We start from the raw sequence: 23157 nt of genomic DNA, 5'->3' as shown, positions 1-23157 counted from the left end.
CCCCCCCTCATATCCTTTGATTCTTTTGGCGTCATATCTAATTCCTTCTTGAAATCATACAATGTTTTGTCCTTAGCTGCTTTCTGTGGTTTTGAATTCCACAGGCTCACCACTCTTGGGTGATGAAGAAATTTCTCCTCACCTCAGTTCTGAAATGCTGTGTCCTTTGAATGTGAACCCTTGTTGGATTCCCCCACCATCAGGAACATTCTTCATGCATCTATCCTGGCTAATCCTCTTAGAGTTTTATCTGTTTCTATGGATCATCCCTCATTCTGCTGAACTCCAGCAAATGTAATGCCATGTTGCTCAAACTCTCCTCATATGTCAGTCTTGTCATTTAGGAATCAATCTGGTAAACATTTACTGCACTCCCTGTATAGCAAGAACATCCATCCTTAGATACGGAGACTGAAACAGCACACAATATTCCAGGTGTGGTCTCATGAAGGCCCTGTATAATTTCAGCAAGACATCATTGTTCTTGTTCTTGAATCCACTCAGTATGAAGGTCAACATACCACTTGCCTTCATTACTGCTTGCTGCATCTATATGTTTAACTCCAGTGACTGGTGTACAAGGACACCAGATCTTAGTGCACATTCCACTGTCTCAATTTAGAGCCAGATAATAATCGGTCTTCCTTTTTGTTTTGCTGAACTGGATAACATCCTATTCATCCATACTACTTTGCATCTGCCATTTCATATTTCAAAGTGGGCCTACAGCAGGAGCCTGTCATGGATTCCTTGAGGTGAGAGTGGCAGGACTAGAATTGTAGAGAGAAACTGTTTGTTTGTCAATTGATGGGGATGGGAGAGAGAAGTCCGAATCAAGAGCAGGCTGCTTCCTGCACGGCCCTACCTTTTGCTGATGTCAGCTATAACACCATGCACCAAATTGCTATAAACAAGAAACACCTCACCACCAGCTCAACCACACATTGTAGGCCATTGGCAAATCTGCCAAGGTTTGCTGGGCAATCTTCCCCAGTTGCCACTGGTTGAGCCCCTTAAGCATCCATGTAAAAGGCCTCAATTTATCCTCTTTTCCATGTGGTACATAAAATCAAAAAAAATGTATTTGTTTTTTAAAAGTATGAAAATTTTGTAAACAAATTGCAAAGTTAAAATCTAAAATTACCCCAAGAAACAAATTAACATCAGCTTCATTTCTTTTGTTTATATCAATTTGGCCTGTAACGATTAACTTATGGCATGATTCTGATACAAAGCAAGACTGAATTCCCAAACAGTTAATTTCAAATCACAGAAACAAAGAAGAATTGAAAATAGGAGAAGGCCTAAGCTATTTTGCCCACCAGGTCTGCTCCTTCTTTCAGCATAATCATGGCTTATCCTTTATCTCAACACCATCATCATGCCAACTCCTGTACTCCTTGACACATTTTAGCCTCTAAAACTCTATCTAGTTCTTTCCTTAACATCTCTTTTTTTCAGATTTGTGGGATGTGGGTGACACTGTCTGAGCCAGCATTTATTGTCCATCACTAGTTGCCCTTGAGAAGGTCATGTTGAACTGCTTTCTTGGACTGCAATCCATTTGCTGTAGGTACACCCACAATGCTTTTAATGAGGGTGTGCCAGGATTTTGAAGCAGTGACACTGAAGGAACAGTGATGTATTTTAAAGTCAAGATGGTGAAAGGCGTGGTGCGGAACTTGCAGATGGTGCTCCCTTGTTTAGTGACTTGGTCTCCACAGCCTTCTGTGGTGGTGAGTTCCACTGTGAAGACCTGGCTGCTCATTTCCATTCAAAATGTGTTTCTTGCCAGCTTAACCCGGTGACAGAGGAGATGTGGGACAGAAAAGTGTCAAAGATAAGTTTTTATCCTTTTTTAAAAATCATATTTATTCCATAACAACAAATATAATTTAGTTAGCTCCTTTTAATTTCCTAATGTGTCCCAAGGCAATTTGTAGTTGTGTGGTAGTGAATAATGGAGAATGCAGCCAGAAGAACATTGGAATACTCAGATATAGAGGTAATGAAGGATGAGGATTTCAGTAACAAATAACCCATGGCTAGGCTGGAGTCAGACATGTTACTGAGTGGTGGACAAAAACGTCTTAGTAATGATGTGGAACTGTTTGGCTTTAGTCAGCTGCAAGGAGATGGATTAAGTTCATGGCTAGGGATTGAAGTATGTAGCTTGGACTGAAGACAGTGTTTCAATCTCCCCAACGTTGAGTTGAAGGAAATTTTAATGAGAGTTTCAGCAGCAATTATAGTGAATGAGGCAGAAATGGACGATGACGTAGAGGCGAAATTGGATGAGGGTCTTGATGATGAGGAGGAGGATACTTGGTCAGATCTCTGCTGAAATACTGCTCCTCACTTTCAATTGCAATGACCCAAAAATTGATTCCATCAATTACATCCGATCCATACTACCCTAGTTTCTGGTTCTTCCCAGTTAAAACAAGTGAGAAGTCAGACATCAGATTTTATATAAATCTGTGGAATTAAAATACTCTGGACTTCATTTCTAGAATTACAGATGAGTTTCTGATGCACCTATTGGATCCTGAGTATACCTTCTAACCAACGTAGTCCCCATCACAAAGACTGCTTACATTTACCTTCATTAAATTGCTAACTTTTATCCTTACCTCAGTCCATCTGCTGTTAAAATCCTCATTTGTGCCTTTCCCATTTGTGTACTTAGCCATTCTCATTAACTCCTGACAGGCCCCTTTCTCTCCTGCCTTTTCAAAAATCAACTCATCCAGAATACTGCTGGTGATTTAAAAAGAGTGCAAAGAACTGCAGATGCCAGAAATCAGAAACAAGAACAAAACTTGTCGGGAAAAGCTCAGCAGGTCTGGCAGCATCGGTGGAGAAAATCCAATTCCACCCCTATAACATTTTCTGCCCATTTCTGTCCCATTTGTTGTAATTGCTGCTGAAACTCTCAATAACATTTCCTGGGTGTCTTCGTTAACACCTCCTCCTTTGTCCTGCCTGGTAATTATGGTTGACTGTCACTATGATATTTGGATTTTTTTTCCCTGTTAAAGTTGCTATATCAGTGCAAATTTTTATTTTAAAATTATAGCATGATACTGGTATCATAATGGGATCCTGAGGAATTTTATTGATTTATTCACATGCGTGTGGAAGACACACACTCATACTGATGATCTTGGATGTCCATCCGGAGCAAAAATCTATTTTTCCACTGTAGACTACGATTCATGTCTGCATTTTCCTGGTCCGTATGCTTCAGTGCCATGACAAATATTGTGTTAGTCCGTTGAGACATCAGTAAAGCTGACACTTGGTGCTTTGTGTTTCATTACTCTGAAAAGGCTGGAAAGAGTTACAATAAATTATGTCGATCCCTCCAGATGTTGGAAATATTTTTCCATTTCCCATATGAAAACAGAAGTAACAGATGAAGATAAAACAACTGAGGGAAATGTTTGTGATAATGCCGGAATTTCCATGTAAACACTAAGAGGAAAATCTTGGCAAATGGGTATATCACGTGGCAATGAAAGACACATTGTGACATTCAGATGAATGAAATTGAAGAACCAACATTGGACTATACAGGAACCTTATCCCCCTCCAGGGCTTTGCAATCCAGAAGAGTCTGCTTCTTGAGTATTTTCTATATATAGGCTGGGAAAAACTTCCTCTCTGCTTTGCTGAAATTGCTGATTTTGGCTAGAATACAGCCAGGATCTCACCCAACTGTTAATTCTCTGTCAGGAATGTGTGTGAGGGTGGTTATATGTTCCTGGTATCAGAGAGAAGAGACTGTGTCACTTCATCAGTTTGTGGCAGAGCATGATCTAATTGGTGTAATTAGGAGGTCATGAGAGATATACCATAGATCCCCAGTGGGATTGCCCTATCAAGAGAAAATTTACTCATGCAAAGAGAATAATCTGATGCTGCTAGTGAGCATCTTCAAAAGGGCAAATTTATCCTGAAGATTGAAATGCATTTCCCATTAAGGGTCTTGACCAGTATCCAACATTTCAGTAGATAACTGGTGGAGGGACTTTGCTACAAGGCCGTGTCAATGGCAAACATCACATATTACTCCCTCTTTCTGGGGCAATGGGGAAGGGGCTATAATTTGGCCTAATAAGACAGAAATCCATCAGTGAACCAGGTTTGCCCCTGCTGCATTTGTGTGTGGTGAGTGGGAGGATGAGGGCAGTGGACTCCTGGCAGGAGTAGAAGGATGGGAAATCAAAGTCAGGTGGTGGTATTTGTCACCACTCACATTTTCCTGCATTCTCCATCTGATTCCAGACAGAATCAGAAAGATGACCACAAGATATAGGAGCAGAACTAGGCCATTTGACCCATCGAGTCTGCACCATAGTCCAATCATGGCTGATATGTTTCTCATCCCTATTCTCCTGCCTTCTCCTATTAACATTTATTTCCCCTCACTAAACAAGAACCTAGCTAACTATGTGTTAAATACATCCAATAACTTATTGCTACAGCTGAGTTCTACAGATTCACCACCTTCTGACTGAAGAAAATCCTCCTTATTTCAGTTCTAAACAGTTGTCCCTTCACTCTGGTCCTAGTTTCATCTACCAGTGGAAACACCTTTACGTCCACTCTATCCAGCCGTCATCATTCTGTAATTTTTAAAGAGATAGTCAACCCCATCCTTCTAAACTCCATTTAACCAGATTCACAGACCCAGAATCCTCAACCATTCCTCAAATGACAAGCCCTTCATTCCCAGGATCATTCTTATAAATATCCTATGCAAGGCCAGCTCATCCTTCCTTCAGTGAAAGATCAAAACTGCTATCAATATTCCAAATGCAGTCTGACCAGAGCCTTCTACAGCTTCTACACCTCTACTTTTGTATTCTAGCCCTCTTAAATGCAATGGTAGTATTCATTTCACTTTGCAAATTGTCAACTCAACCTGCATGTTAACCTTGAGAATCCTCAACTCGGATTCCCAAGGCCCATTGTGCTTCAGATTTCTGGAGCCTTTCCTCATTTAGAAAATAATCTCACATCTATTCTACCTTTCAAAATGCATAACCTCATACTTTGCCACTTCGTATTTTATCTGTTCCTTCTCCGCCCGCTCTCCGCGCATGTCAAGTCCTTCTGCAGTTTCCTTGCTTCCTTAGCAACAAATGCTGTTAGTTCCTTCATTGAGATCATTAATGCATAACATAAATAGTGTGGGCCTAACACTGACCCCTGTAGAACTCTACTAGTCACCAGCTGCCATCCTGATAAAGACCCTTTTATCCCCATTCTTTGCGTTTTTTGCTAGTTAGCCAATCCTCTATCCAGGGCAATAATTTGCCTGTAAAACCAATGGGCTCATATTTTGTTTAGTGGTAGGATTCTATAATTAGGGAGACAGATAGCATTCTTTGTGAGCAGAATTGAGAGTCCCACATTGAATGGTACCAAGACGAAGAACATCTTGAGATGGCTTGCAAAAGATCCTGGAGAAGGAGGGTGAGGCTCTAGTTTTTGTGATCCACATTGGCACCAACATCATAGCAAAGAGATCCTGTTCGGGGAATGTCAGGAATTACAAATAAAATTTGGGAAAAAAAGTAGGGCCTCAAAGGTTCTAATCCCTGAATTAATACCTGAGCCACATACAAATTGACAAAGACATAAGATTGGGGAAGTAAACATGTGGCTAAAAGATTTGTGTGGGAACTGGCATCAGTAGTAGACCTATGGGAACTGTACCATCAGAACAGGTTCCACCTGAACTGGTCTGGGACTAGGATCCTAGTGGAAAGGCTAAACGGGGTGGTCACAAGGACTTTAATAACCTCTCCTGAGCTCTTCCCCCACATTAAACTAAAATAGTTTAAGTTTCCAGAACGGTTAGTGTGTATGGAAAGGGTCAAGGATCTAGCTTCAGGTATAGAAGATAAGGGAATAACGAGGAGAAGGGGAATGAGGATGTTATACTTAAATGCATGCAATATATGAGAAAAGGTAAATGAGCTAGTAGTTCAGATTGAAATTGTTGAGTACAATGTTGTGGGTATCACAGAGACTTGGCTGCTAGGGCATTAGGGCTAAGAACTAAATACCCTAGCGAAAGGATGGGTATAGGGTGCGGGACTGCCTTGTTTAGTAAGAAATGAAATTAAATCAATAGAAAGAAGTGATACAGGGTTGGAAGGCATAAGATCTGTGTGGGTAGAATTGAGGAACCAGAAAGGAAAACAGAACCTGATGGGAGTTATGTACAGCCCCCCTAGCAGCTGTCGGGATGTCGGGCAGAGAATAAGTCAGTCTGTGGAGGCCAAGTCATTGAGTGCATTTAAGACAGAGATAGATTCTCGATTAGCAAGGATTATAGACAGAAGGCAGAAGAATAGGATTGAGAAATATGATTAAATAGCAGAGCAGTCTCAATGGGTCGAATGGTCTAATTCTGCTCCTATGTCTTATGGTCTGTCATTTTGGTACGTGGTCTAGTATACTGGGAGGTTCACAGTTTTGAGAGCAGACATCAACATCCGTGCCCTGCTCATGAAGAAAGGGAAAAATATTTGCTTACTCTGAAAGCTGTCAGGCATTCACTGTCAAAAGGAACTAGTGCAAAAAAATTTCAATCAACTTACAATGCCAATAATTTCAAAATCAACCGTGCAGCTGCCAAACTCATTGCAATCGGAACGTTCACTTTAACAGCTGCAAAATTCTACCATCTACTCTTCACAAACAACCTAGAGACTGACACATTCACCTTGTGTTAACTCAGCTTTATTTAGATTCCTTACTTATTCTAATTTGTATGTGTGCAAGTTGCATTATTATCTCTTCTCACATTTAGTAACTAATAAACTCTTTCTTCTGTTAATTCAAGAAGATTGGGTTAATTTGTATCTTTTAAAAATGTAAGTTCACCTTTACTTGGGAGAACAGTAAAATTACACTTGTGTCCAACAGAGAGGGCAGGAGAATAAAAAGGAGTGGACAATTCGTCTACACTCATCTGGGAACTTGACAATTTGGAGTCTTCTGTTTGAACTTTGTAATAACATGGGAATGCATCTGTGGTCAGCTTGAATTAATCAATTATGATCTGATTTATACCAAAACACATACCAGGTAGGTTTGTTTTTCCTGTATAGAGCACAGGTGCTCACCATGTATTGTATTTCTTGGAGAATTCAAACTGAATTATGCTCTTTTCATAAGGATGTAACTGCAGGTGGGGATTGTGCCCCTGCCTTCAATGAAGCAAGAATGATATTCCATACTGGTTATTTTTGTTCAAACCCTTTAAGATGCAGGATTTCACTGGTTACATTGACAATTCAGGAAGCCTTGTATAATGAAAGCACTGCTCCATAAGGGCACCAGGCCTGATTGGATATATTGCTAATGGTCTTATTGTAAGATATTTGATCAAGTCAAACATTATTGCATTTGACTTACAAAGTTTTTGACTGAGATTTTCACTCCTGAGGCTAGTATCATGCTAGTTATGTGTGATTCAGAAGAAAATTTGGCATTTGGCATGATCTCCATTCTGGGAAGGAGGAGGGAGTGGAAAGGGATAGAATCCAGTCTGCTATGCACGCAGCCACAGAGGTGAGTCAGTGCTGAGGCAGGCAATTTAAAAGAGCTGCCTCGGTTTTCTGGGACTTCTCCCAGGTGTTTAATTAGACTTTAGGTCCTCTATTCCTCACCCGTCATACCCCAACACCCCGTCCACCCACTCCCCATGCCACCTTCCTACCTCAATGCCAACTCTAGCTCCCCCACAACCTATTTTAGCCCACTACCAATCAAATGCAAACCTCACCCACCACCTCGATCCTTGCAGCTCTGAAGCCAAGTCACTCAGTAACCACAACAAATAGACATGGAAGTCACATAAGGATGAAATACAATTAAGATATAGGAATATATTACAGCCTTCTATGAGGGAATCTATGTCTGGAATCTTACAGGGCCCTCAAATACATGGTCTATGGTGAGAAATCTGGGAGAACTGTCCCAGAGGAAACAGTCCCTGCAGAATGTTGTCAATGATAGCCACCCCACCAGCTTCCACATGTAAAGGATCATAGCTACATGTCCGTTACCTCTAATAAGATGTCACGACCAAATGCACATTCCCTTCCCCTCTCTTGGCAGCATTCTACAGGAACCGTTCCCTCTGGGACACACATAAAAACTCCTTTTCCACTTCTGACATCTCCTCACACTCCCAGAACACCTTCCCCTGCAATCACAGAAGGTATAATACCTGCCCATTTATACTTCTTCCCCCCTCACCATCCACGTGCCCAGACACACCTTCCAGGTGAAGCAAAGATTTACCTGCAATTCGCTCATTCTGGTTTACCATATTCACTGCTCACAACATGGTATCCTCTAGATAAAATCATAGAATCCTTACAGTGTAGAAGTAGGCCATTCGGCTCATTTGGGGAGATGAAACGCAGACTGGGTGACCGTTTTGCAGAACACCTACATACTGTCCGTAAAAATGATCCTGAGCTGCCAGTTGCCTGCCACTATAACACACCACTGTGTTCCCATTTCTGTCACAGGCCTGCTGTAGTGTTCCTTCGAGCCTCAGTGCAAGCTTGACAATCAACATCTTATATTCCGCTTGGGCCTTCCCTGCAGCTCCTAGCACTGAACATCAAGTTCAATAACTTTACAGCATGATTCCTTCCTTCTTTGTTCATTATCTTGTTCATTATAAAAGCTGGGGCTTTTCGCAGTGGGGCGAAGGGGGATGGGGGGTTGTTTGGTGGAGGTGTGCAGAATGATGGGAGGCGTAGATGGAGTGGATGGTTGGAGACTTCTTCCCAGGGCGGAGGTGGCTGTCGCGAGGGGGCATGGTTTTGGGATGATTGGGGGAGGGTGTAGGGGAGATGTCAGAGGTGGGTTCTTTACATGGGGGATGGTGGGCGTGTGGAATGCGCTGCTGGCAGTGGAGTTGCATACCTTGGAGACTTTTGAGTGACTCCTGATCGGCACGTGGAGGATGGTGGAGTGTACGCTATGCAGGGTAGATTGATCTTAGTGGGATGGTGGGGCGGCACGACATCGTGGGCTGAAGGGCCTGTACTGTGCTGGACTGTTCTGTGTTCTTAGCCCCCACCCCCACACTCTGATGACGAGTTGCTTTAAGCACAGCTAACACTATCTCACCCACTCTTAGTCCTATTATCATATGACATGAATCACTTTTAGCACATTCTCTCCCATTGCTAGTTCCCACCGTCACTTATTCAGCTTCTCTTCTGTCCTGGCTTACTATCAATAATTCCCTTTTCTGCCTATTCCTTTCATATCTATTTCTCTCTGGACTCTCTCTCCAACTCCCTGCTCACTTGTCTCCACCAACACCCCTGCTCAACCTTGTCTTCAGCATAAATATCACTTTTTCCTAGCTGCTAACCATCTGATGTAGTGTCACTGGACTCAAATCATTAACTCTGCTTTCTCCCCCACAGATTATGCCAGACCTGCTGAGTTTCTCCAGCAATTTCTGTCTTTGTTTCATATCTTCAGCATCCATAGTTGTATGTTTTATTATTCTAGTTGAATAAATGTATTTTTAGGTCCATCTTCCAATTCCCATGCAGTTTCATCACCTCTGCTGTTTGTGAGGAATACCAGGGCAATAAACAGGGAGCACAGACCTGGTGTTCTAAATCTCCCAGCATTTATTCTAACAATAGACATGGGCAACAAGATCATAATATACTTGAAGCTGAAAGACTTGAGCAAAGTACTGAAATAGACATTGAAATCTTGGAGCTATATTACTCACTAATTATTTAGTGCTTTCAGGAAAGTAGAATATGGAGAAAAATTCACAGAAAAAATAGTAAAGTTATGCCATACTTACCGCAAATAGCGTTGAGTAGTTCTCAATCATTTTTTGAATGACCCCAATGATTGCAGAGCTTTCCTCCACTTGAGCTGCCTGCACACTGTAGTCTTTGTCAGACAGTATCTCCCTATAAAGGAGGTTTGGGCCAAAGATGGTAGCCAGATTGACGACAGTCATTTTGTTTCCAGTCATCTTAAAAAAAAAACAAACATCCACGTTCTCCATGATCAACATTTATTATATAGAAATCTGGTAGAATATTATTCATCAACTGGAACAAATTAGACAGAATAAAATGGACAGCGAGTTCACAATTTCCATTTCTGGTGAGAGAAACCCTGGTATTGGAACATAAAGGTCTAAAATTGGATCCACATTGAATGCATACATCTTTTTATACTGTCTTTCCTCACAATAATCACAAGATAAATATACAGCTCATTCACACAAATTTATTCAACGTTTATTTGCCTTACGTAGGGATTAATTCCATCTTTAATCAAAGAAAAATTGCTTGGCACCAGTCTGAAATTTGCTTTTTGAGTCATGGCTGATCATCCAACATAGAAGCCTGTATCTTTAAACTGTGACCCCTGTCTCATTCTATCTTTTCTCATACGATGAGCTCTCCAAAGTTATCTTGTCAAAAGACTTCACACTTTGCTCTGTTGACCCAATTTGCAGTAAACTGCTAATCACCCAACTAGCATTCTGGGCTCATGTCTCCACCAATACTGGTTCATTTGAGAAAATAAAAATTCACCTTGACAGCTCATTCTTTGTTTACAGTCCCTATAATGAACGTTCCTTTCATTTCTTCAGTCCTGTGTTGATACCTCTTAATCCTTCCTCTTCTATATATATATATATATATATGTAGCCTGAAGACAACATTACATAGAGACATGGGAACAACACCCATCTGTATCTTTTAACCACCTCTATGAACCATTCCACTGCCTCTGTCAGACAGCATGTCCAACATCCAGTCCTAGATAAGTCTCTAGTTAACATTGTAATCTCTCCAGTGTCCATCACTCTTCTTGATTCTTCAAATCTTTTGCAGTGTCACCCTGCTTGATTGACATTAAGTGATCAATGAGTCAAAATTTGCCAGCAAGTGTCAAGAAACAAGAGAAAATTGTAGGATAAATAAAAGTTACGATTATATCATTCAAAAACTCAAAGAAGACTAAATCTCCAAAGTGTGTATATCACACACGTCATTATGTTACACTGCCAGACATTATGATCTTTCCCAGCCCCATATACATTCCTACCTGAATGGCATCTAAATTTATTTTTCTTCACTTTATCCCATGTCTCAAATAAATAGCACATCCCTAAAATTCTTTAGGGATTTGATTGCTTTCCTACTATAGCCATGTTGAGTAAAACACCCAAGAAACTGGTACTGACCCACTTGATGTTGTTTGTCATTCTCCAAAAAATTCTAAGTGAGGAAAATTGCTCCTATTAGAGGAGAATGCAGAGCCAGCAGTTTCTGCTTCATTGTCTTGAATGGAACTCAGGGTAATAGCGGCAACAAGTAAGCTCAATGAGGGAGATGGTGTATTGGCTTCCACAAGGTACGTAAAGCCTGAAAAATTTTAGTAGAATTAATTATTCTGCAAATCAGCCTGTTTTTTGAGAGTGTGGTCAAGGTACTGCTCAAAGTGGAAAATGGGGATGTAGTGCGTCTGAAGCATGAGGACAGGCAAAAATGTGCACCCACCAGACCCAAGAAATATCAGAAGCTTTATGTATAGTCAACCTCTTTTAACTGACTGTTAGGTAAACAGGCATGGCAGTCAGATATGCACACTGCAACCAAATCTAACAGTCAGTAAACAGAGAAATGAGCAATTAATCTGATTTCATTGTCATCAGATTAGACACCAAAAGAAGGGATTGTTAATTTGTATTTTTCTGAATTGCTGATGTATCAAAATTGGTGTCATCATTACCTCTTGCCCATCTTCTCCAAGCGTGTCGTGAGCATGGCTCGCCACCTTTGACAGCAACTCAAGTAATCGGAGTAATGTGTCACAGTTACACGGAGGTAACAGATAAATCAGCAGCTGGAGGATGGAGAGCTGGTCTTTCTGCTTCATGGCTGCACCAGATAAAACATGAGTTCAGGATATTGTGATATAGCAGAATCTTTTGTTGACATTCTATTAATCAAACCATAAATCAGCAATTTGGATACTGTGATGATGGGTGTACAATACAATATTTTACATCCTAACTTTGCAGATATTAATAGAGGTTCATGCGTTTGTGGTTCACAATTCTGTGAACGTGACATCTTTTTCAAGAGGGACAGAAACTTTACTTTTAGTAGTGAGTAAGAAAGCCTGTGACTTGAACTAAATGACAAGATAAGCTATGTTGTGAGAACTGTCGGAGCATTTATGCGATTGATTTTTTAGCACCTCCAGAAAGAGAGGGTAGAGACCAGAAGTAGGTTGCGTTCAGAAGAAAATATCCACAACAGCAGAAGAATAGTTTGGTTTTGGAAGTCTCCAGTCCAGCAGAGCTGGCCTGAACCTACTTTAGCAGCCAAAGCATAGAAGATTGGAAAAATCCCTCAGATTTTATTTGAGGCCAGAGAAGAAAGATGATTGAGTTAACATGTGTAAGTATGTCTTGGGAAGAGGCAGCAATGGAACAAATCCCATCTGGTAACTGCAGAAATTTGCATATGATTACATTTATGGTCTATCAAGCCAAGTTTCATTCTGGCATCTAAGTATTATTGGAGTGTCTGGGGTATTAACAATATAGGGGCTCTTGGCAGAATGAAAAGCCACTGAGTTTAAGAAAGTCTATGAATCTTTCAAAGTGAGTATATGGAGGTATTAGGTATAAACACTGGAGAGCTGTTGTGCAGTATATTACAGGGATTGCAGTTTCAAAATCCCTCGGAAACCTATCAGTTTCAGTCCAATAATATGCTTATGTTATAATAAGACAGGACGTACCAAAATCATTTGCTGGAAGTTGCACAGGAGACCTGTTTCAGCAATAGGAAGGCCTAAAGTATCTTCTGAAAAGGGGGAAATCAGGAAATGAAAAGGCTATTAAAATGCAGCAGTAGGTGGAGTACGTTCCCTCAGAACCTGCAATGAAGGAATAGATGATACAGGATAATCAAGAAAATCAGACCGTTGGAGTATCTGACTATTTTATTTCGAGTGGAGATCGCGTCCTGGTTTTTCTCATAAAGGAAGTAAATCAATAAAGGTATTGAAAACCATCAGAACAAATCAGTTATTGATTCTGGCTGATGATACAATTAGTCTTCCAGAGGGGCTAATGAACGAAAGAAACATTAACTACAGCTATTTGTGAAGGTCACAAATCAGTCCCATTACATAGAGTTGGATTAAAGAGTGATTTGGTAAATGGAAAGTTGTAATTAGAGTAGTGAAACAAATCCCTTTATAAAGAATTGATGTTATCTTGGGATAGTTATGGTGGTTTCAAAAATATTGGACTCTTAAGTGTTTTGGACCAACCGGTGAAAGTTAAAAAAATACCGAAATGCTACAGGAGGAACAGCCTGGATATATTCCCGACTGTATTTTGTCTAAATCGCATATTTATAGAAATAGACAGGAAGAGAGAACCACTTTAAAGAGGGAGGTTACTTGGAATTTCAGTTGTTATTCAAAACTTAAATGAAGAGGATGACTGTAAAGAGAATAAATCTGGTTTGTTTAGGCTATCTTGTTTAATAGAAATGCAACAGATAGGTTGTGAATTGAGAGAGCCATATAAATAGCCTATTCAGGAACTGAATCAGTTCCAATACTTGAGAGTTGTTACTGAATTGACAAAGTGTTAATGTGGAAATGAGACAACCTCAACTATCACCTAATAAGGGATGGGCAGTAATATATCAGGTGGTAGTTCCAGCTGAGTATGTCAAGAACATTTTATGAGTAGCTCACAAAATTTCTATGACAGGTCGGTTGAGTATAAAACACAGGCTAATATATTAAAGCATCTCTATTGGTCAGGATTATATAAAGATGTAATTACAGATTGCTAGACATATTATACTCGTCAAGTAGTGGGGAAGCGCAAACTATACCTTAAACCTGCGGCTTTGATTCGAATACCAGATTTTTAAAAGCCATTTTACAGGGTCTTAATAGGTTGTGTAGAACCCCTCCCTAAACCCAGATTGGGAATCAATATCTTTTAACTTTACTGGAAGTTTTAGCTAGATTTCCTCAAGCATTGTCTTTTGGGGAAAAAAAATTGCATAAATGGTAATAGAATAGGTGGTTACATTTTCTTTCACAAGGTAAGGATTACTCAAGGAAAATAATCAAATCAAGCATCAAAATTTTATATCACAAATATGCCAAGAAATATGAATAAAGCAATTTATGTCTTCAGTTTATCATTGACAATATCAAGGAGAATGGGAAAGACGGCATCAAAATTTAAAGACCATTAGTTGAGTTTATTTTCCAAAAATGTCCTAATAATTGGGATAAAGGAATTGCCTTCTTATTGTTTACCAATAGGGATGTCCCTGCATCTACATGATTCAATCCTTTAGAACTGATATATGGGCAGTTGGTAAGAGGACCATTAAATTAATAACAAAAAATGAAGTTCAGAGGCAACACTTCTCACCGATTTGTCAAGTTTATGAAACAAATTAACAAAAAGATGGGAGCTGGTCAAAATGCATTTGAAAGTGCAAAACATTGAAAACTAAAAGCAGTAAAAGGCCAAAGCTCAGAGTGTTGTTGCTGGAGCCAAGTTGTTAGTATTGTTAGCCATTTCTGGGAAGGTTTTCTAGCCCTTACCAAGTTATTAAAGAAATTTAATTCTGTATATTTGCTGTCAGTATGGCTGTAAACTCAAACAGTTTGATCTCACTTACTCATGGTGTTGATGAAGGCTGAGTAGAGTTCCTTGGGAAGAAGAGGATCTGGCATGTCCCGTAAGAACTCTTTAAGTAAAGCTGCCACGTCATGGACACTGTGTTCTTCATCCAAAACCACGTGTAGACCTTGATCAAACTCATCTCGCAGCTGAAGCAACAAATATTCCCTTCAATAGTACATCAATTCATCACAAAAAAAACTTATTTGAAACAGATGTGTGTGCCAAATTCTATTAAACAATTCATTCACAGGTCACCTCATTGGTCAGTCACAAATAGGTCAGGCTAAACATCATGAAATATGTTCACATCCTGGTGTAAATAAATTAGCACTAATTAAAAACTTTATTTTACCTACTTCAATATTCTTCCTGATCTTCATTCCCCAATATCCCACTTCAATCAATAATGCCCTACTGCCTTATTTCTATTGAAGGTAGTACCACACATTCTAAAGCCTTGCCCAATTTATTATAATTTCTAAAACTCATTATTAGATGTTTTCAGGCTATTTGCCTACAGAGGGTTAATTACAGAACCAGATCCTACCTTCAGTCAATATCGTTCACTTGGTTTTCCTTTCATGAATCTATTAGCGTTCAGTTGAGATCCACTTGTTCAATGGAGTCTGAGAACCAAAATTTTTGATCCACAGTTTGCATCACTCCATAATATTTATTTGTACTGACTGGGTACATGTTGGTTCACAAATTAGTTGCATTTTATTCCATAAGGCTGATTCTTTTAGATTTGATCAAGGAAATTCACAGATGTTTACAGCACAGAAGGAAGACATTCAGCCCATTGTGCCTGCATCAGTTAACAAAGATCCGACTGCACTAATCCCATTTTTCAGTTCTGGGCCTATGGGTCTGGAGGCAATAAAAGGTAAGTGACTATCTAAGCACATCTCAATTTAAATACCTCTTGAATGTTATCATAGATACCCCATGCTAACTGTGTAAGCTCACATTTACCATGTCTAACCCACCAAGCCTGCACATTCCTGGACACTACAGGGCAATTTAGTATGGCCAATCCGCCTAACCTACATTTCTTCAGACTTTGGGAAGAAACAGGAGCACCTGGCAGAAAGCCACGCAAGCATGAGGAGAACATGCAAACTCCACACAGTCACCCATGGCTGGAATTGAACCTGGGTGCCTGGCACTGTGAGACAACAGTTATGTGAGCTTCTGACTTAACCATTCATTAAGACAGCTAGTTCCAGACTCCCACCACCTTTTGGGTGAAAATATTCCTCTTAGATTCAAAGTAAGAGGTAGAAGGCTATGACCCCTCCACTGAGCCTTCGTATCCACTCTATCTACACCCGTCAATCTTGTATACATCTTTCAGGTGCCCTCTCAACCTGCGCTGCTCCAAGGTAAGCAACCACAGTCTATCCAATCTTTCCTCATAGTTTAGACTTTCCACTTTATCTCTTTTAGTAAACATTTAGTCAATTGAACTAATAATCTTATGTGTCTCTGTATTAAGTTTTGTTTTACAATGCTCCTGTGAAGTACTTTGGGAAGTATTCCTCTTAAAGATGTTATAGTTCTTACCCCTCTTAAATAATCCAAATAACAAAATACTTGCCACATTTTTAAGCTTTTCTCTACAGTATTTTGGTTGGAACACATTCTTCAATGATTTAGATATTTGTAATCAATCTGTTACAACTCGTCAGTGGTACATGGGCTTTGAACCAAAATGCCTGGACCAGAAGTAGGGATACTACCACTGCTCCACAAGAACCCTTGAATCATTGAATTTACGGGTATTTTTAACTAACCCGCTGAGATAATATGACAACCTTTGATGCAAGTGGGATTTTGTACCTAGGCCTTCTGGCCCATAGGAAGTTACACTAGCCCTGTACCATACCAGCCATGAATGAATTTACAGATATTTTCGAATTAACCTGTTCAGAGAATACATTGCACACTTCTGGAGCAGGTGGGACTTGAACTCTGGCCTCCTCGCCCAGAGGCAGGGATAATACCAACATGTCATGAGTCCCAATGTCAGTGAAATTACATTCTGCCAGTGATCGAGAGTGATCAGCTGTGGCAGATGATAGGATTTCCTTGGTCACCTGTTAGAAAAAAAGCTCTTAAGGGCTCTTGTGGCACAGTGGTAGTGTCTCTACCTCTGGACTAGGATGCCTGGGTTCAACTCGAACCAGCTCCAGAGGTGTGCAATGGCATCTTTGAACACGTTGATGGGGAAAAACCAGTAGACCTTCATAATGAATGCCAGCACTGTAAACTGCCACTTAGTGAAGGCGTAATAAGTGTTTCCTGGATAATGAGAAATTATTTGCAACTTGTTTCTCCAGTTAAATATTATCTAACGTAACTGAATGTAAATTACTCAGTGCTCTGGTCAAACCACACCTGGAGTACTGTGTCCACTTCTGGTCAATGAGCCACAGGGAGACATTCAGGTCCTAGAGAGGCACAAAGATCCACAAGGATGATCCCTGATCTTAGTTTGAGTTATGAGGAAAAATTTGTGAAATTTTACAATTTGTCTTCAAAAATTGAAGTCTGGTTAGTCAAGATTGTAAATGCTATGGAAAATGTAATGTGGAAAATTACTTCAAAATAAATTTTAAAAGTATTCTAAGCAGCTAAAGACTTAAACCAGTAAAAGTAAAATTAAGACCGATAACACCAAAGCCTGAGTTTTACTGTGGATCACAAGAGAACAACATCATGGTAACAAGCTGGTTCAGAGCCTGCATTGCTGAGAAGTAGCACCTCCTAGGCCCAATATTTGGCCAGCAGTGTGTCTGTTAACTAATTATATGAGCTGAGCTCCTGATGCTGCTGGTCCAATTAGAGGTCTGACAGCTCTGAAGCTTCAGCAACATTCTTAGAGGGTGGTTCTACTGAGGTGCAGGGGGACTAGATCTTCAACGCTCAAATAAAGGAAATCATGAAGCCGCTGGAAGATCACTGGGGGTTGCGACTGCTGTCTTCAGTGCCGGTGGCCTTATCTTTCAATCTTTGAGTCAGTAAGCCTCCAGTGGAACTGTATCTGCATGCTGTGATGACATGGCTCCCTTTTCTTTTACTACCTACTCCAATACGTCACTCTTGGTACTGTCAAGGTGGAAACAGTCACATTCTTACCTCAGTTCTTCTGTGCACAAATACTGATCCACACGTGATCTGGACTTTTTTGGATAAAAATGTAAATCCTGAAATCATGTGACTTCAAAGCAGATGTTGCAATGATGCAATGCTTTCAGGGTGATTTACAGATTTACAAAAGTTCCAAATAGGATATACCAAACTTTGGGAAGGTAGGAACTCAAATATTGACATTTTGGTAATTAATGGCAGGAGTCTGGAGGCGGGTTGACGGTAAGAGGTCATGTGATGACATCTTCTGGAATATTCCCAGCTACAGTTGGGAATTGTATTCTGTAGACCATGGATCACTGAGAAATGACAACCAATTTAATTCTAACCCAATATCTTTCCACCTGAAACTCTCTCCAAGCTTTTAAGATATCATTTCAGTACTGCTTCAATTGTGAAAATTTTAATTTTACATATTGCGTGCTTCTCTGTTTTTGGACAAGCAACAATATGCACTGAAACAGTAGTAATTATAAATCAGTAACTCAAAATAATGGTCAGCAATTCACCCATCAATTACAATTGCAAACATAAACAGAATATATTACCATACAATTATGTTGCACTTATGAGCATTTATCAATTATCATTGAATTTCATTTCTACAACTATGCATTTGTACATGGTAATGGGTGTAACATGAACAGTAGATACTCGGGCTACAAACTGTCCCACTGGTCTGTTTTTATGACCAATTTTCCCAGTTAACTAAATAATTCTACATTTAGTGGAAAATTAATTGATTTAACTACTATGACCAAACTCTCTTGCCACTCTAGAGAACAACCAATCTAGGAAGGGATAATCCTAACCTGCCAAGTGATTGACAGTTCCTTGCAGCCACATATACAGGGATCAGTGAGGGTAATTTTTGCAGTGGGAGCTAATGAGATTGCCAAAGAAGAGGACTAGGGACCAAAGTAATAACAGTAAGTTCAGTGAAACACCACATGATATTAGGTGAACTGGGCAAATGGTTGGCTATTACAATGAAATTGAAGAGGTGTCATCAGCAACAGAGCTTCAGTGACAACAACGTAGTTAAAACCCCTAGGTCTAAATTCCAGCTTTTTCTGGCTGCACAATAAGTCCAAAGTGAAGGTGGCTTGATTCTTAAAGTCCAATGCAGCATGAGGGAGTTTTGTTTTTGCTGAATTAAATATAAAGAATGGGGAAACGGGGAGGGGCCTCAGCAGAACTGAAAATGTGGATTTTTGAGCCACATAGAGTAAACTTTGTGAAAAACTAAGGGGAGGTAATGGCCTGCTGATAATGTCACAGGACTAGTCAGGCAGACTCATGCTGTAGTGACATGGATTCAACTTACAGCATGGCAGCTGGCAGGACTTTGAATTAATTTAATAAACCTGGAATATGAAGCTAATCTCAATAATGGTGACTATGAAATGACCGTGTGTTCTAAAAGTACATCTGGTTCACTAACGTTCTTTAGGGAAATAAATCTGCTGTCACTACTTGGTCTGGCCTACATGTGACTTAAGACCGACACAGCAATATGGATAATTCTCAACTGTCCTCAGACATGGGCCAGCAAGTCAGTTCAAGGGCATTTAAACATGGGCAAAGAATGTTGGCTTGCCACTGATGCCTAAATCCCCCAAAAGAATAAAGAAAACAACTTGAGATTGTCCCAGTTTGCATGGGAAACAGATGTTTAGTTACTCTGGACAGAGAAGCTAAGGTGGAGCAAAGAGAATATTTAGTTCTGAATTGAAGCCCTTTATTTTAATTAATGTAGAAGGATTGTTGTAACTCTTAACTTCTTCATTCATTGTTGGCACCTTGTTTCACTTGGTGAAATTTCTGTTGTAATTGTCCAGTTCAATACTTCATTCCACACAGAATATAGCATTTAATTCTCACTCAACTTTAAAATTTCACAGATGACTACTGTTCCAGAGAGATCCTTTGGACCTCTCATTTGCTCTATTACTTCTAGTCTTCTAAGCCTCAATGCTGTTGTAGAGATCCCTTGGAAACATACATAGTCGTGTAAATAAATCAATTTGTTTTAGACAGAGTAGTTGTTTCTTTTATCTGGCATTCATCTCAACTGAAATGCATTTCATGATTTTTAAATTTCTTATTTACCTGTCGAACTCTTTTCTTAGAGCTTCCAACTCGGAAAATACCAACTGTTTGAAGACCTGAAGAAAATAAATGAAAATTTTAAATAATGTAACTTTTGACTAGTGAGCTTTGGAAATGATCATAAAAAGATGCCAGTACTTAATATTCCATAGGACTTGCAAAAATATTAATCATGTATCCAACCTCTTCTTTCCTGTAAGCCTCTCTTTTGGGTTTAAAAGAAATAAACTGAACTGGTATTAGACAACGATTTTAAAATTAAATTGTACATGAGAAAAGTAAAATGATAAAGTAAGTAGCAAACATTAGCTGTTTAAAAATTAAAGTAGAAAGGCGAAAAAGGAGAAGGCAGCAGAAAATGAATTAGAATAGAGAAAGCAAAAAAAAGGTTATACTAATGGTATTCCAAACTACATTATACACCTATCATCCCTGAATATTGTCTTGAAGAATAAAAGAAAAGACTAAAATAGAAAATCTTTCTGAGCTCCGAGTGCATGGATCAGAATTCCTACAAGTTGTAGGGTCACTGGGAGGCTATTCATTTACATGGACCCCATGCCAGTAAAATGCCTACTTACGATTTGGAAGTGCACTATCCAGGCCTCTACACAAAGATTGGAAAAGACAGGCAAAGGTAGCCAAATGAGGAATTCATAGAATGTCTTCAGCATAGTTTCTTAGAACAGCATGGTCTGGGTACAGCAAGCTATACTAGATGTTACGCAACAAGATAGGATTAATTAATGCCATCATGTTGAAGGCATCCATATATAGCAGCAATTACAGTATGATTGAATTTTACAGTCAGTTTCAGGGAGAAAAGATGAGAAAAGTGGTGCCAAGAGGACAATTATGGGGATGTGTAAGCAGTGATAGTGAAAGTGAGATAGCAAATTATGTTAAAGAATGGGTCACTAAGGATGCAATAATAGACATTTAAGGAGCTATTTCAGAATACAGACAATTTATACATTTCAATGAAAAAGTAAAATTCCAAGGTGAGGAACTAACATCCATGGCTAAGTAAAAATGTTAAAGCTAGTATCAAACTTGTGAAAATAAATATAATTATACAAAGATAGTTAGAAGCCAGAATAAATATTAAAAAAAACACTAAAATAATACTGAGCTGGGAAAAATTAGAGTACAAGTAAAAGCTAGCTAGAAATATAAAAACAGAGTTTCAATTTAAACTTGATAAGAGCTTACAAAATGAGCGCTGGTGCTATGGAAAGTAAATCTGGGGAATTATTAAATGGAAAACCAGATCACAGATGAATTATTGTAAAATACAGTGTGACTAAACTACATCTTCAGACAATCACTGTTGACAACGTCCTATAATGAGATGATGAGCCCCAACAACATGGGATGCCCTGGGTAGATTTGCTGCCACCAATCCTCCTTATTGGTGTTAGCCTAAGTTACTGATACCAGTGAGGTTGAAGGCTGCTGCAAAACATCAACAAACGACAGGCTTTAACTTGATAAACAGTAAAGGTTTATTACATTGTATCTAATATTTAGTTACGTTACACCTTATGATTTAGGACAGACTCAATGAAAAAGTAAGTATACATTAGTGTTAGCCTCTGAAACATTCTGGTAATCATACACTGGATGCTGTATAATTCCTCTCAGATACAATCCTTTACTTCCTCATGATATCAGTTAACTCTTTCAGGTACAAACTCTCCTAGTCAACATTTCTCCCCAAGATTTTTCTGGATATTAAGTTCATTGTATGCTTGTTTCAAATGAGTAAAATAAGTTTATCACTTCTCCACTTTCCCCTAATTTTCTGAAAATGTTTATATTCATTCATGGGATGTGGGCATCACTGGCTGGCCAGCAAGTATTGACCATGCCTAGTTGCCCTTGAGAAGATGGTGTTGAGCTGCCTTCTTGAACCACTGCAATTCACTAGCTGTAGATTGATCCACAATGTCCTTAAGGAGGGAATTCCAGGATATTGATCCAGCAACAGTGAGGGAGTGGCGATATATTTCCAAGTCGATGGTGAGTGGCTTGGAGGGGAACTTGAAGATGATGGTATTCCCATGTATCTGCTGCCCTTGTCCTTCTAGATGGAAGTGGCTGTGGAGTTGGAAGGTGAAATCTAAGGATCTTGGGTGAATTTCTGCAGTGCATCTTGTAGATGGTACACACTGCTGCTACTGAGCGTTGGTGGTGGAGGGAGTGGATGTTTGTGGATGTGGAGCCCATCAAGTGGGCTGTTTTGTCCTGGATGGTGTCAAACTTCTTGAGTGTTGTTGCAGCTGCAAATGGACAGTATTCCATCACACTCCTGACTTGGGCTTTGTAAATGATGGATAGGCTTCGGGGAGTCAGGAGAGGAGTCAATCACCGCAGTATTCCTAGCCTGGTATTGTAACCACTGTCTTTATATGATGAGTCCAGTTGAGTTCCTAGGCAATGGTAACCTTCAGGATGTTGATAGTAGGGGATTCAGTGATGGTAACACCATTGAATTTCAAGGAGCAGTGATTAGATTGTGCCTTATTGGTGATGGTCATTGCGTAGCATGTTATTCTTGCTACTTGTCAGCGTAAGCCTAGATATTGTCCAGATCTTGTCACATCTGGACATAGATTGCTTCAGTATCTGAGGAGCCATGAATGGTGCTGAGCATTGTGCAACCCTTAGCAAACATCCCCACTCTGATTTATGATGGAGAGAAGTTCATTGATGAAGCAGCTGAAATGGTTGGGCCTAGGACACTACCCTGAAGAACTTCTGCAGAGTCATCCTGGAGCTGGGATGAGTGACCTCCAACAACCACAGCCATCTTCCTGTGTGCCAGATATGCCTCTAATCAGCAGAGTTTGCTGCCTTATACCAGTTTTGCTAGGGGTCCTTGATGCCAGACTCAGTTGGATGCAGCCTTGACGGCAAGTGCTATCACTGTCATCTCACCTCATTTAGAAATAGCTGACAACTTAGCTGGCTGGGTCAGCATTTATTAGCCATTGCTTATTGTTCTTGAGAATGTGGTATGAGCTGCCTTTGTAAATCACTGCAGTTAATTTGGTGTAGGCGTACACACATTGTCATCGGGGAGGGAGTTCCAGGATTTTGACTCAGCAACAATGAAG

The 23157-nt window shown here is 39.8% G+C and overlaps 1 protein-coding gene across 2 annotated transcripts in view; it reads right to left on the bottom strand.

Moving 5' to 3' along the window:
• Positions 1–23157, bottom strand: part of arhgap36 (Rho GTPase activating protein 36) — a 135385-nt gene that overhangs the window by 14877 nt on the left and 97351 nt on the right. For both annotated transcript variants that reach the window (XM_048605259.1, XM_048605260.1), the window contains 4 exons: positions 20039–20094; positions 14769–14919; positions 11827–11975; positions 9875–10051 (listed from right to left, as the gene is read on the bottom strand). In XM_048605259.1, the coding sequence (XP_048461216.1) occupies positions 9875–10051; positions 11827–11975; positions 14769–14919; positions 20039–20094 (533 nt within the window). The remainder of the gene's footprint in view (positions 1–9874; positions 10052–11826; positions 11976–14768; positions 14920–20038; positions 20095–23157) is intronic.

The sequence above is a fragment of the Rhincodon typus genome, chromosome 14 (assembly GCF_021869965.1).
Source record: "Rhincodon typus isolate 14 chromosome 14, sRhiTyp1.1, whole genome shotgun sequence".
NCBI classification, from domain to species: domain Eukaryota; kingdom Metazoa; phylum Chordata; class Chondrichthyes; order Orectolobiformes; family Rhincodontidae; genus Rhincodon; species Rhincodon typus.
The sequence above is the reverse complement of the archived record's forward strand: the minus strand, read 5'-3'. Positions and strand labels throughout refer to the sequence as shown.